Source organism: Alexandromys fortis, unplaced genomic scaffold (genome assembly GCF_014885135.2).
Source record: "Alexandromys fortis isolate MF-2015 unplaced genomic scaffold, M_Fortis_MF-2015_v1.1 scaffold_21, whole genome shotgun sequence".
In the NCBI taxonomy this organism is placed as follows: domain Eukaryota; kingdom Metazoa; phylum Chordata; class Mammalia; order Rodentia; family Cricetidae; genus Alexandromys; species Alexandromys fortis.
In genome coordinates, this window is record NW_026067905.1 from 11,533,710 (window position 1) to 11,546,088 (window position 12,379).

The 12,379-nt window shown below is 47.5% G+C and overlaps 1 protein-coding gene across 1 annotated transcript; it reads left to right on the top strand.

Annotated features, from left to right (window-relative positions):
- The first annotated feature begins 3,378 nt into the window (after positions 1-3,378).
- LOC126497223 (STE20-related kinase adapter protein alpha-like) lies at positions 3,379-10,668 on the top strand. The gene is made up of 6 exons (XM_050135120.1): positions 3,379-3,473; positions 4,224-4,443; positions 4,915-5,019; positions 8,984-9,213; positions 9,494-9,536; positions 9,806-10,668. Exons 1-6 carry the CDS (start codon positions 3,379-3,381, stop codon positions 9,956-9,958), a joined length of 846 nt encoding a protein of 281 aa, XP_049991077.1. The 3' UTR covers positions 9,959-10,668.
- The last annotated feature ends 1,711 nt before the right edge of the window (positions 10,669-12,379 follow it).

Below are 12,379 nucleotides of genomic sequence, written 5' to 3' on the forward strand. Positions count from 1 at the left end.
GAACATAGATGGGAGGAGTAAACAGAATAGAATTCTGGGCGGAAGAGGAAGTGAGGTCAGACTCTGCTCTGCTCCCAGAGAGACGCCATGCTCAGCTCTCCTGGGTAGACGCAATGATGGATGGAGGCTAGAATCTTCTCGGTAAGCACACCTTGGGGTGCTTACACACATCATTAGAAATGGGCTAGTCCAGGTGCGAGAATTAGCCTGTAAGGGTTAGAGTTCATGGGCCAAGCAGTTCTTAAATGAATACAGTTTGTGTGTTGTTATTTCGGGCATGAGCTAGCCAAGCGGCCGGAGTGTTGGGGACGCAGCCCCGCCGCCGCTCCTATTTCAACAGATCTGGGGACAGGATGTCCAGCTTGTTCACTAACCATGCAACCCACCACTAAACTCCAGCATTCCAGCCAGCAAGCATAATTCTAATTCATGCTTCAGTAAAAATACAAATTATAATACAAATTTTGAACCCAGAGGGTCATTTGCAAATAATGAGAAATGCAAATTCTAAATCAATGAAAGTCCAGGGAGAACTGCGCAATGATGACCACTCTGGTTCCCTGGAAGAACTACTGCAGCCTTTGAAAGTGTTTAATATAATCTATGAACAACAGAGGCCATGGACAAGCCCTGCTCATTTTGATTGACAATTTGGCCTGTGGCTCAGACCGCCATAGCACTGACCCACAGCAAATCAGAGAAGACTGAAATTCTATAAGAAGCTGTTGGTTCCAAAGCATTTAATGATTCAAATTTTCAATCAGAAGGGTTTTTTTTTTCCGGGTCATTACCCACAGATTCTCGGGATCAACCAATGTGTGCAGCCCATCTCTTGCCTTCCCTTTCTCTTGCATACAGTCCTGTCCATCATTTTACTCAGCCCTGAAAAACAAAGCCAAAATGTACATGTTCGTGTCACCTTCATTTACCTTGGCAGGATTCCGAAGGTCCAAGAAACAAAGTGGCAAGGGAAGGGGAGGAATTCCAGCCTTTCACAAAACATCTAAAATGAAGCTGCTCCAGCTGACAGTTCCTTAACACGACCGAATTGGTGGGAGAGTGGGCACAGGCTGGCAGCCCTGGGGTGACAAACAGGAGAAGAGGAGAACGTCTCAACCTCAAGTCAGAATGGTGCCAGGCCACCTCAGGAGCCTGGAGCTGCAAATAACTCCGAAACGCACGTGGCTGCTCAGCAAAGTCGCCAACAATGACAAGTTTGAGGAGGGACACGGGAATGGGCTCCCACTGTGTAAAATTGTGTGTTGTTGAATTGATTGAGTTGTCATTCAGGAAAAGGTGATTTTAGAAATGAAGCTAGCATGGAAATAAATAGAATAGGAATTCAGCTAAAACTCATTCAAGTATTGCTGTTGGTATAGGTAAAATGAAAGGACCGTCACAAATGTCATTAAACAATGACACACTGAAGGTCATTTCTTATTCTGCTTCTTTTTCTTTGGCTCAGGGACTGTCGCTCAGAAAAGACACTGGCGCAGTGACTTATCCGGAGTCAAGACCAGCAAGATCTTGGTAATACTAAGAAACTGCTACATCCTGTCCGCAACCTAACCACCCTGGCCTCTAGCATCTTCTGTGGAACACTCCCACTAAGACAGTTCGTGCGGTCGACCAGTTGGAGAGCTGCAGAGAACCAGCTCTGCTTTCCTGCTTCTCCTGGGGCAGATCACACCACTAAGTATTCATTCTTTTTATTCGCATCTAAAGATCGGGTTTCATCAAGGGTTTTTCCAAAACTACTCTGAGTACACTTCCTATAAGTAGGTGACAGATTCGTGTTTTGTCATTTACTGTTAGCCAAGGGGGATGAAGCCCAATATATTGTTTTGGGGTTGTTCTAACCAAAGTGCCCAATAGAAGTAACTTAAGTGGGGAAAGATTCTACCTTACCAGGTTCAGGAGGGGTTAAGTCAGTCCGTCATGACAGAGCAGTCATAGAGGAGACTCGGTCAAGCAACATCTGGATTGTACGTACTGTATGTAATAGGTTCTCAAATTTAAAAGAAATGTTCCCAATGAATGAAAAAAAACAGTGGATCTCTGGAAGCTCCCTGTGGTAACAGGATTCTGGGGGTGGTGGGGAGAGATCCCAGCAATACAATCAAATGTTGGATACCGTCCACTCAGCAAGCTTAGAGGACATGTGTGTATACTCATCAGCACTCAGAAACTGTGAGCAATATCAGCCAGGAGTGGGTAGGGAACCATGCAGAATGGGGGCATCGGGGGCTGTCCTGGATGGGCAGAGCTGAGGAAGAGTGATGAGCCCACTCTCCAGGTCATATGTCTTCCTTTTCCAAACCGGCGCCTGCATGGCAAGTGTAAGAGTCGGCTAAAGCAGAAAAGACTGCAGCCAGGGATGCTCATCTGAAACCCGGGATTCTGGCCCCTGCGTAACCAGACAGTGCCCTCAAACAACTCGTTTAACTTTTCTGAGTCGCAGGTCCCTCTTCATAATTGGGGGCAGCAGTAAGACTGATTGGAGCACTCGAGAAGAAAGGAGGCGACCCATAAGAGAGGATTCTGTGACACTCTCGATACGGCTGTTTATACGTTAAGCAGTATTCTATGTGAAACCTATGCTAAACTTTTCAAATCAAATTGTAATTATGGAGCTACGGCTTTGGTTCCTGGTTAAAATTTTAATCACTAAGCAGGCAGAATGAGTTTTGGAGGAGGCCAGAGAGACTTTCCCTGAACCTCTGAAATTATACCGTCAACTTGTGCATCGCCTCTTAGCAGAGCCCTACTTGAAGCTGGATCAGCAGTCTCCGTGTGCAGCACAGTCTGCTGGAGGGCATGCAAATAAAACCTTCACTAAGGTAAACACTTGTTCAGTTTTACAGCCTCCTCACACTTAACCTTTATGCCCCATTATGATATATGACTTATATGTGTTTGAAAGCCCTAGAACAGCATTCAATGCAGAGTCCTCTAAGTGACTGGCTGATAAACGGTTATTTACTCACTAGTTTTCACAGCCCATGAAAGCCTTTAAACTGGAACACTGGCCCTAACTACCCATTAGTGGTCATGGTAATTCTTCCTCGCTGCATGTAAGCCAGTTATCTTGACAGCCTTAGAGGCACGGGGCAGCAGGTTGGATGGAATGTGAGATCCATGCTTAACCCAGGGGACTTGGGGCATTGTCTAGACAAAAGGTACACATGTATGCTGTGCACCTTAATCCCATCACGTGAGTGGTTTAAGCAGGAATTCAAAACCAGTTTCTGCTAAGCGCACAGTCCATGTCATGCATGGGAGGCTGTTCCAAGAAAGAACATGGGTGTTCAAATGCAGCATCTGTCACTAGATCAAATCCACAAACCCTCAGTACCTACTTGCTTGTCTCACACCAAAATGACTGCTCAGCTGCTTGCTGGGATCACTGGGTACAAAGGAGACACAAACACAGGAATTCCCATCCCTATGGGCACCTGTGAATACCCTGGAATGTAAGTTAAGGCAGGTCATTCTGGAGGTGTGGGGGCGGGGAGGGGGAGCCAGCTACAGTCTGATAGCAAAATGAATCCAGATTTAGCTTATAAGATTTGCTTTGCAAGAGGCAGGCGGATCTCCGTGAGTTCGAGACCAGCCTGGTCTACAAGAACTAGTTCCAGGACCGGCTCTAAAACCACAGAGAAACCCTGTCTCGAAAAAGAAAAAAGAAAAAAACCTTTTTTGTTTGTTTGTTTGTTTAAATCAAATGGCTGGGTATGGTGGCGCATGGCGCACTCCTTTAATCCCAGCACTCAGCACTCGGGAGGCAGAAGCAGGTGAATTCAAGGCCAGCCTGGTCTACAGAGTGGGTTTCAGGACAGTCAGGATTACAGAGAGAACCCTGTCTGAAAACCCAGAACAAACAAATCTAATGTTGGGCTGGAGAGATGGCTCAGAGGTTAAGAGCACTGGCTGCTCTTCCAGAAGTCCTGAGTTCAATTTCCAGCAACCACATCGTGGCTCACAACCATCCGTAATGAGATCTGGTGCCCTCTTCTGGCATGGAGACATACATGTACATACTGTGTACATAATAAATAAATCTTAAAACAGAAAACCTAATGGTGCATGAATGGGGCATGTTACTTTCTTGTTTTCAGGTATGTTTGAAAATATTCATAAATACCTTTATGTATGTATGAGATGCACTTATATGCATGCGATATGGGTGAGAGCTGACCAGGTCTAATATTTGGAGACTGCAGATTTGTAGCATCAGGACCGTGTGTGACACTCTCTCCACCTCCCTGCAGGAGTGTCAAGGCCAGCCACATTCTGATTTCTACAGATGGGAAGGTCTACCTGTCCGGTCTACGCAGCAACCTCAGCATGATCAGCCATGGGCAGCGGCAGCGTGCAGTCCATGATTTTCCAAAATACAGTGTCAAGGTCCTGCCGTGGCTCAGCCCAGAAGTTCTCCAGCAGGTCTGTGTCCTTGGGCCCAAGGAGCCCCTTTCTCCCACCCACTCATAATTTCCTAAGGAAGCCCAGGAATTTGCTGGGATGGGGCTTCTCCCTGTTTCTGGTAGAGTAAGAGGTTCTGGAGGGAAGAGCCCCTGTTGGCCAGGTGTGCTGTGTCACCCATTCCTGGCAGCTGTGGATGTGTGGGGTCCCCAACCTGACCCTAGTGTCTACCTCAGGGACACTTAGCACCCTAAAGATAGAGAACGTTCTGGAAATATTTGGTGCTCTGGATCTCTGTGCATAGCGGGCACACCCATGCCAGTGTGCCTGCTCATTTTGCAGCAGCGCCAGACAGTGGCTCTCCTCACACAGCAATTCCCTGCAGTGGAAGGTGAGGAGCGTGGTCAGTGTCTGGTCCTGACTGCGACGGGTATTCACCTCCTCAGAGCAGGGCTGCAAATGGATCACCTGTGCCTTTTTCTTCCTACTTAGAATCTTCAGGGTTATGATGCCAAGTCTGATATCTACAGTGTGGGGATCACAGCGTGTGAACTAGCTAATGGCCATGTCCCCTTCAAGGATATGCCTGCCACTCAGGTGAGCCTGCAGACTAGTGTTCCCTTTCTTCTCTGCTGCCTGCCTTCCACAGATGCCCACTGATTCCTGCCACACTGGGACACTGACTGTGGTTACTAATATGTTAGAGTCAGTCTTTTTGCTTCAAGAAGTTTCCCACCCGCTTGGTGGAGGGCGCTTGTGCAATTCTTTGTTCCCTTCTCTGGTGATGAATGTTGTGGTCGCCAAGCCCAACCCATGGGGCGGGGCGAGTAGGGCAGTGCAGAGAGGCCACATCACACTGGACACTGCATGGCTCTGCAGACTGTGAATGGCACTGACCAGTTCTGTTATGCTTTGTTTTGTGGAATAGCCTCTTCCGCAGCTCAGGCTAGTATCAAACTTAGAGCAATCCTCCTGCCTCACTTTCCAAGTTTTGTGTTTATAGCACGCACCACCGTGCCTAGCTAAGTTTCCCTGTCCTTATAAACTCATCAGATTTGTTGTCTTCCTTCCTAAGTACAACTAGATGATCAGTGTCCAGTTTCAAATTCTCTGGCATCTCTGAGTATTGTGCCACTGTATTCTGGCACACACTTTTAGATCCTGCATTCTGAGTCCAGCTTATGCTCATACCCCTGCCATGCCTGCCTGTAGGTCACGGCCAGTGGTGTAGTCTGCTCTTAGACAGACAGACCCAGAGAAGAAACTTGTCCAGGCCCTATTACACCCAGGAAATGGAGTTGGGATTGTCTGGGCAAGTGTCACCTGAATCTTGAGGAACAAGACCTAGAACTAGGAGGAGGCAAGAGCCTGAGCAGGCCTCCCCTCAGGCTCACAGATCGCTCACCTTGGGGTTGCAGGCCGAAGCTAGAGAATGGCTGAGTCGGCTACCTTGAGCAGAGACCAAAGGAACTTCTAGGGGGTGATAATACTTTGTCTAATGCTTAAAAAAAATTGTGTGCACACACATGCGCACACACGCCATGTATGTGTGTGCCTAAGGAGTTCAGAAGAGGGTGTCAGAGCTCCTGGAACTGGAGTCAGACAGTAGAAAGTAATCCAACATGGATGCCAAGAACCAAACTCAGGTTCTCAGTAAGAGCAGCAAGCTTTCTTAACTACTGAGTCCTCTCTCCAGCCCCTGATCTAACCTTAAAAGCTAATAGCAGTTGACCATATAAAGAGCGGGAACAGGCCAGGCAGTAGTACGCATGCCTTTAATCCCAGCACTTGGGAGGTAGAAGCAGTTGGATCTCTGTGAGTTCAAGGCCAGCCTGGTCTACAGAGTGAGTTCCTCTATGTAGCTGGGGCTACATAGAGAAACCCTGTCTCAAAAAACCAAATTAAAAAAGAAAGAAAGAACGAGAGCAGGAACAGAAGCCTGCCCTTGACAGAAGTATGGTTCAGTGGTAGGGTGTACCTGGCCTTTTCTTTGGGCCACCAACCAGTTCCCACATCATACATGACACAGAGACTTATTAGGTATGAATGCTTGGTCTTAGTTAGCTCTTATTTTAATCTGTTTCTCTTTATCTGCATTTTGCTCTGGGGCTTTTTACCTTTTTGTGTGTCCTACTCTGTCTGCTGACTGGTGTCTTCCTCTGTTTCTCCTTCATTCTCTCTTCCTAGAGTTTTCCTCCTACTTATTCTCTTTGTCCACCAGCCTGCCTAGTCTTTCTCTGCCTGTTCAGCTCTTTATTAGACCAGTCAGGTGCTTTAGGGAGGCATGGTGAAACAGCAACACATCTTTACATAATTAGACAAATGTAGCACAAGCAAATGTAATGCCTTTACATAGTTAACAAAGGCAGCAGAAGCTGCTAATGTAGCACACCTTCCCATAGTTAAAGTAATAGTCCGCAACATAAACAAATGTAGCACATCTTTACATAGTTAAAGTAATATTCCACCACAGTAGAGTGCTTGCCTAGGATATCACGGGTCCTGACCAGTTTCCAGCAACATACATGCGTGTGCTAACAGAGAACTAGATCTGGGCACAGCACAGAATTGTAAATGACTGGGTCCAGGCATCTCGGGGCTGCTGGGGGATGAGGCTGGAGAAGGAAGCAAGAGCATACCTGTGTGATCTCTAGGATCTTTGGTTCACGTCCCAGAGAATAGGGAAGTGCCAGAGATACACACAGGGGTGACGACAGCAGATTATCTGACCATCTATCTACCCGAAAGGCGACTCAGAACTATCCATCCTCGATCTTAGCTTAATTTAGCTCTGACAGAATAATTAGGGTGTGGAGCCTACATATAAGAAATGTGTGCTGGGCAGTGGTGGCGCACGCCTTTAATCCCAGCACTAGGGGTGCAGAGGCAGGCGCAGCTCTTGAGTTCAAGGCCAGCCTGGTCTATAGAGCAAGTTCTAGGAGAGCCAGAGCTACACAGAGAAACTGTATCTCAAAAAGAAATGGAAGGAAGGAAGGAAGGAAGGAGGGAGAATTGTGTAAGAAAAATAATTGATTAACAGGATCTGCTCAAGAAGGAATAAGATGGTTAGTTAGCGTGAGCCTAGTTAATGTGAGCGTAGTGTGGGCCTAGTTAGTGTGAGCCTAGTTAGTTTGGGCCTGGTTAGTGTGAGCCTGGTTAGTGTGGACCTAGTTAGTGTGGGCCTAGTTAGTATGGACCTAGTTAGTTTGAGCTAGTTAGTTAAAACCCAGTTAGTATGAACTTAGTGTGAACCTAGTTAGTGGTTCAGGTCCAGAAGCAACATTGTCCAATAAAAAGTTTTGCCATAATGGAAGTATCTGTCCCTGCAGTTTCTGCAATAAGGGGGCCACTGGCCACTTGGTACAGTGATCACTTAAAATGTGGTCACAGAGATGGAGGGATTGAATTTAAGGCTAACTTAAATAGTAACGTTGTTAGAGGCTCCCATATTAGCACAATCCCAGAGACAGCTCCAAGTTCTGTTTGGGCTGCTCAGGACGTTCCTGGGGTCACATAAAAAGGCAGCTGCCTTCAAGGTGTGGCTGGTTTTGCATGTACCAAGCTTGAAGGCTTTGAAACAGCCTCCCAGGTGGGGTCTGCCCAGGTGCAGCATGCCCATCAGCCCAGGTGCTGCGCTGCAGATGCCACATCGTGGACTCCACTGAACCCTTCTAGGCCTAGCAGAGTGGTGCTGGGCTTCACAGAGATTAATGTCGCTCCACCGCTGCGCTCAAGAGCAGGCTCTATAGTCAGAGGAGTTCCATGCCTTGTCAAAGGCGAGAGGAAGCTCAGCTCTTCAGTCCAGCCCTGGTGGAGGGCACTTGTAGCCCCTCCTCCCATGTGCCTTCACTGCCAGCCAGTGGCCAGTGTTCCTTTGCAAAAGCCAGCTTTACATGATGTCTGAGGGTGTTCATTGCTGTGGTGGAACACCATGGCCACACTTCCAGGAAACAGCCCATCACTGAGGGAAGGCAGGCCAGGAGCCTGGAGGCAGGAACTGAAGAAGAGGCTATGAGGAATGCTATTTATTGGCTTGCTCAGCCTGCTTTCTTATAGAACCCACCACTCGCAATGGGCTGGACCCTCCCCCATCAGCCACTAATTTAAAAAATGCCCAGTGGGCTGGAGAGATGTCTCTGGTTAAGAGCACTGCCTGCTCTTCCAGAAGATCCAGGTTCGATTCCCACCATCCACCTGGCGGCTCATGACTGTAATTCCAGTTTCTAGGGGACTCAACACTCATGGCAAAACTACAATGCACATTTAAAAGAAAAAGAGTCAACAAAATAAAGTTATATTTGGAAAAAAAAGAAAATGCCCACTGGCCAGTGGTGGCACACGCCTTTAATCCCAGCACTTGGGAAACAGAGGCAGACGGATCTCTGTGTTTGAGGCCAGCCAGGGCTGCACAGAGAAACCCTGTCTTAAGAGAAAATGCCCCCTGAGGCTCCCTTCTCTCAGATGACTCTTGTTAGTGTCAAATTGTCATAACCCTACCCAGCCCCAGAGATCCCATTTGTTGAGGGAGCGAGAGCACAGCCCCGATCTGTCTCTTCACCAGATGCTGCTGGAGAAGCTGAATGGCACAGTGCCCTGCCTCCTGGACACCAGCACCATCCCAGCCGAGGAGCTGACCATGAGCCCCTCACGTTCCATTGCCAACGACAGCCTGGCCACTGGCAGCCTCCGGCCTTCCAACGGTGACTCGCCTTCCCACCCGTACCACCGAACCTTCTCCCCCCACTTCCACCACTTTGTGGAGCAGTGCCTTCAGCGCAGCCCTGACGCAAGGTACTCTGCTGGCCCTCAGCTGAGTTTCCGGGGGACGGGGAGCTTGGGGTTTCCACCCAGCAGGGAGGCCGGCTCTTAGGTAGAAATCTGGATTCCCAGAGGAGTGTGTGGCTCCACAGCAAGAAGAACCAGCTTTCTGCTAAGAAGACAGCCTGGGTGGCTTTGGTAGCTGTTGGGAGAGCTGAGGGAAAAGGTGGAGGGTCTCGGAGGAGAGGGTGAGTGTCAGGGTTTGGACAGCTGAGCCCAGGGGTCATGTGAGTCTCTTTCCTTTTCTCTTCAGGCCGAATGCCAGCACCCTCCTGAACCACTCCTTCTTCAAGCAGGTATGGAAGCTTTCCCCTGGTTCCCACCCTGCTGCTGCTCTGTGGTTGTAGGCACCCCCTCACCTCCGACCCCTTTGTGTGGGGGTAGGTGTTCTTCCTCTGCCTGATTGAACTAGAGGAATACCGTGTTTTTGAAGCCCTATGAGGCACTCGCCTGCCTTTCCTTTTTGGCTCCAGGGCACCACGGGGCAGGAACCCTGGTCTGGTAACTGAAGGTCCTGTAGTGTCCTGAGTTGTAGGATCTACCCTCCAACTTCTCTCTCCCTCAGATCAAGCGACGTGCCTCAGAGGCCTTGCCCGAATTGCTTCGCCCTGTCACCCCTATCACCAACTTTGAGGGCAGCCAGACTCAGGATCACAGTGGACTCTTTGGCCTGGTGACAAACCTGGAAGACCTGGAGGTGGATGACTGGGAGTTCTGAGCCAATGCAGCCTGCATCCTCCAGTGGGGGTGGGGTGTGAGCCCTGGGGGCCCTTCCTGAGGATCAGCACCTACCTCTGGGTGCAGACTGGGTAGAAAGGACATTATGCTGGCAGAGCTGGCTGCCCGCTGCTTGAAAGGACATTCTGAAGAGACTTCGCTGTTTTTGTGGCTTTTGAGACACAGGGAGTCCCAGTCACCAGGGACTTGGAGAGACCGGAAAGCTGACATCCTGTTCTGTGAGCTGGGGACCTCCTTAGAAGGAAGAGACACTGCTTTAGCCCCGAGGCTGAAGTCCAAGCCCAGAACTTAACTCAGACCCAGGGACCCTTCACTTCCTCTTCCCTGCACTTGCTCTCCTCCCAGGCTGTTCACTCATCTTCTGTGCTCCCAGAGCCTGTATGGGCTAAATGGGGGACAAGTCCTAAGCATCCTGCCCCTGCCCTCAGGCATCTCCCCAGTTTTCTGTCTTTAAGCACCAGGGCCGGGTCATCCTCATCCCCACCTCTTTCTTGGGCCCTGACACCTGAAACCTCTTAGCTCGGCTGTCTGTTACACTCCTTCCCAAGAATCCGCCAATGCCCCTGCCAGCTGCTGCCTTGGTGCCTCCTCCAAGGGCCATAAATGTCTTGCCTTGTCTGAGGGCTTGAGTAAGTCTTACGTTGTGTTAGTTTCATTGTCAGAACAAATTAAAAATTTCAGAGTATGTTAGGAATGCCACTAATGTTTCCATCTGTGCAGAAACTGTAGCTGGCTTGTAAGGGTGGCCAGACAGGCTCAGGTACAGGCCATTTTTCTCCTAGAGGGCCGAGTGGGTATGGGACCTGGCCATTGTTGCTTTCATAAGCAGACATACCAGTTTCTTTAAAAACCCATGGTCTCTTAATTCCCTAGAATTTCGGGAGTATTATATTAAATTTTGCCTTGGCAAAGTTATCTGAAAAAGGTACCAGGGCTCTAACAGCCAAGGGTGGAGGGCTTTATCATGGCTCCTGGTGTTGGTAGTAATACCCAGCTAGCATGTAACCCAAGAACCTGTTGTCCTGGCAGCCAGTGACCAGAGCAAGGGGACCGGCTCGAGCCTTGTTTCTGTGCGTTTCCACCTGGCTAGTCCCCTGGGTGAGGCACTTCAAACCCAGGTTTTTGTTTCATTTTTTGTTTTTTGTTGTTTTTTTTTTTTTTTTTTTTTTTTTTTTTTTTTTTTTTTTTTTTTTTTTTTTTTTTTGAGACAGGGTTTCTCTATGAGTAGTCCAGGCTGTCCTGANGAGTTCAATTCCCAGCAACCACATGGTGGCTCACAACCATCTGTAATGGGGTCTGGTGCCCTCTTCTGGCCTGCAGGCATACAGACAAAATATTGACAGAGTATTGTACACATAATAAATAAATAAATATAAAAAAAAAAGATTTGCTTTGCAATACTTTTGCATAGTGTTTTGATAGAAATTTGGGGTTTAAAATGGTTTTAAAATAACAATGGTTATTCTTACAGTAACCATATGTGTGTATGTGTATATATATATATATATATGTATATATAATGGCTATTATAACAAAAAAGATATTGAGTATTGTTTATTATTTTCCAGAAGATGTGCTAATGTTCCATATAAACATTTTACATAGACTCCTCATGAGATAGATATAGCAATTCCATTAAATATGTTTACCATTTCCACTTATATATGAGTATTAAGACTCAGAAAGGCTAAATAATTGTAATAACTGTCTCAGTGTTACAAAGTACCCAGGCCAGGGAATGATGCCATCCACAATTAGGGTGTCCTTCCTCACCTCAATAAACCTGAAGTAGATGATCCTCACACACACACACACACACAGATAAAGGTTTAGCAGTGACTGTGGATCTGTGGTTCTCAACCTATGGGTCGTGACATGGATGTCAGATATCCTGCATATCGGATATTTACATTAGTAAAATTATAGCTACGGAGTAGCAGTGAAGTAATGTTATGGCTGGGGGGTCACCACACATGAGAAACTGTATTCAAGGGTCGTCACACCAGGAAGGTTGAGAACCCCGGCTCTAGATCCTGTCAAGTTTACAGCCAATGCTGACCATCCCAAAGCGTAATGGCAAAAACTTTTGAGTGCTAAATTAAAGGCTGTGGACTCTGTTCCATCTCCTAAACCAATACCACTTTTCACCTCGTGGATTTCATAGCACAAGACTGTAATGAATATTAAAATAGCTATCTGTCAGCCAGAAAAGAGGAGAAGCAATTGTTGGCAACTACAAAGAGCAAATTTTTTGAAGAAATGAGATTATTTAAGTGTCATATTTATAATAAGAATCATCTCTTCCTTTGAAGTAATGAAACATGATTCTCACATTTTCAAAATACTAATGATAATCTGGCATGCTAAAGTATTGAAAATGGCTTAATGGGTGTGATCGCGG

Bases quoted from the DNA above. Each gene is read 5' to 3' on its own strand.
- LOC126497223 (XM_050135120.1), top strand. From the start codon at position 3,379: ATGACTGCTCAGCTGCTTGCTGGGATCACTGGGTACAAAGGAGACACA. The intron at 3,474-4,223 runs GTAAGTTAAGGC...TGGAGACTGCAG, and splicing joins ACCTGTGAATACCCTGGAAT to ATTTGTAGCATCAGGACCGT. The intron at 9,537-9,805 runs GTATGGAAGCTT...TCTCTCCCTCAG, and splicing joins ACCACTCCTTCTTCAAGCAG to ATCAAGCGACGTGCCTCAGA.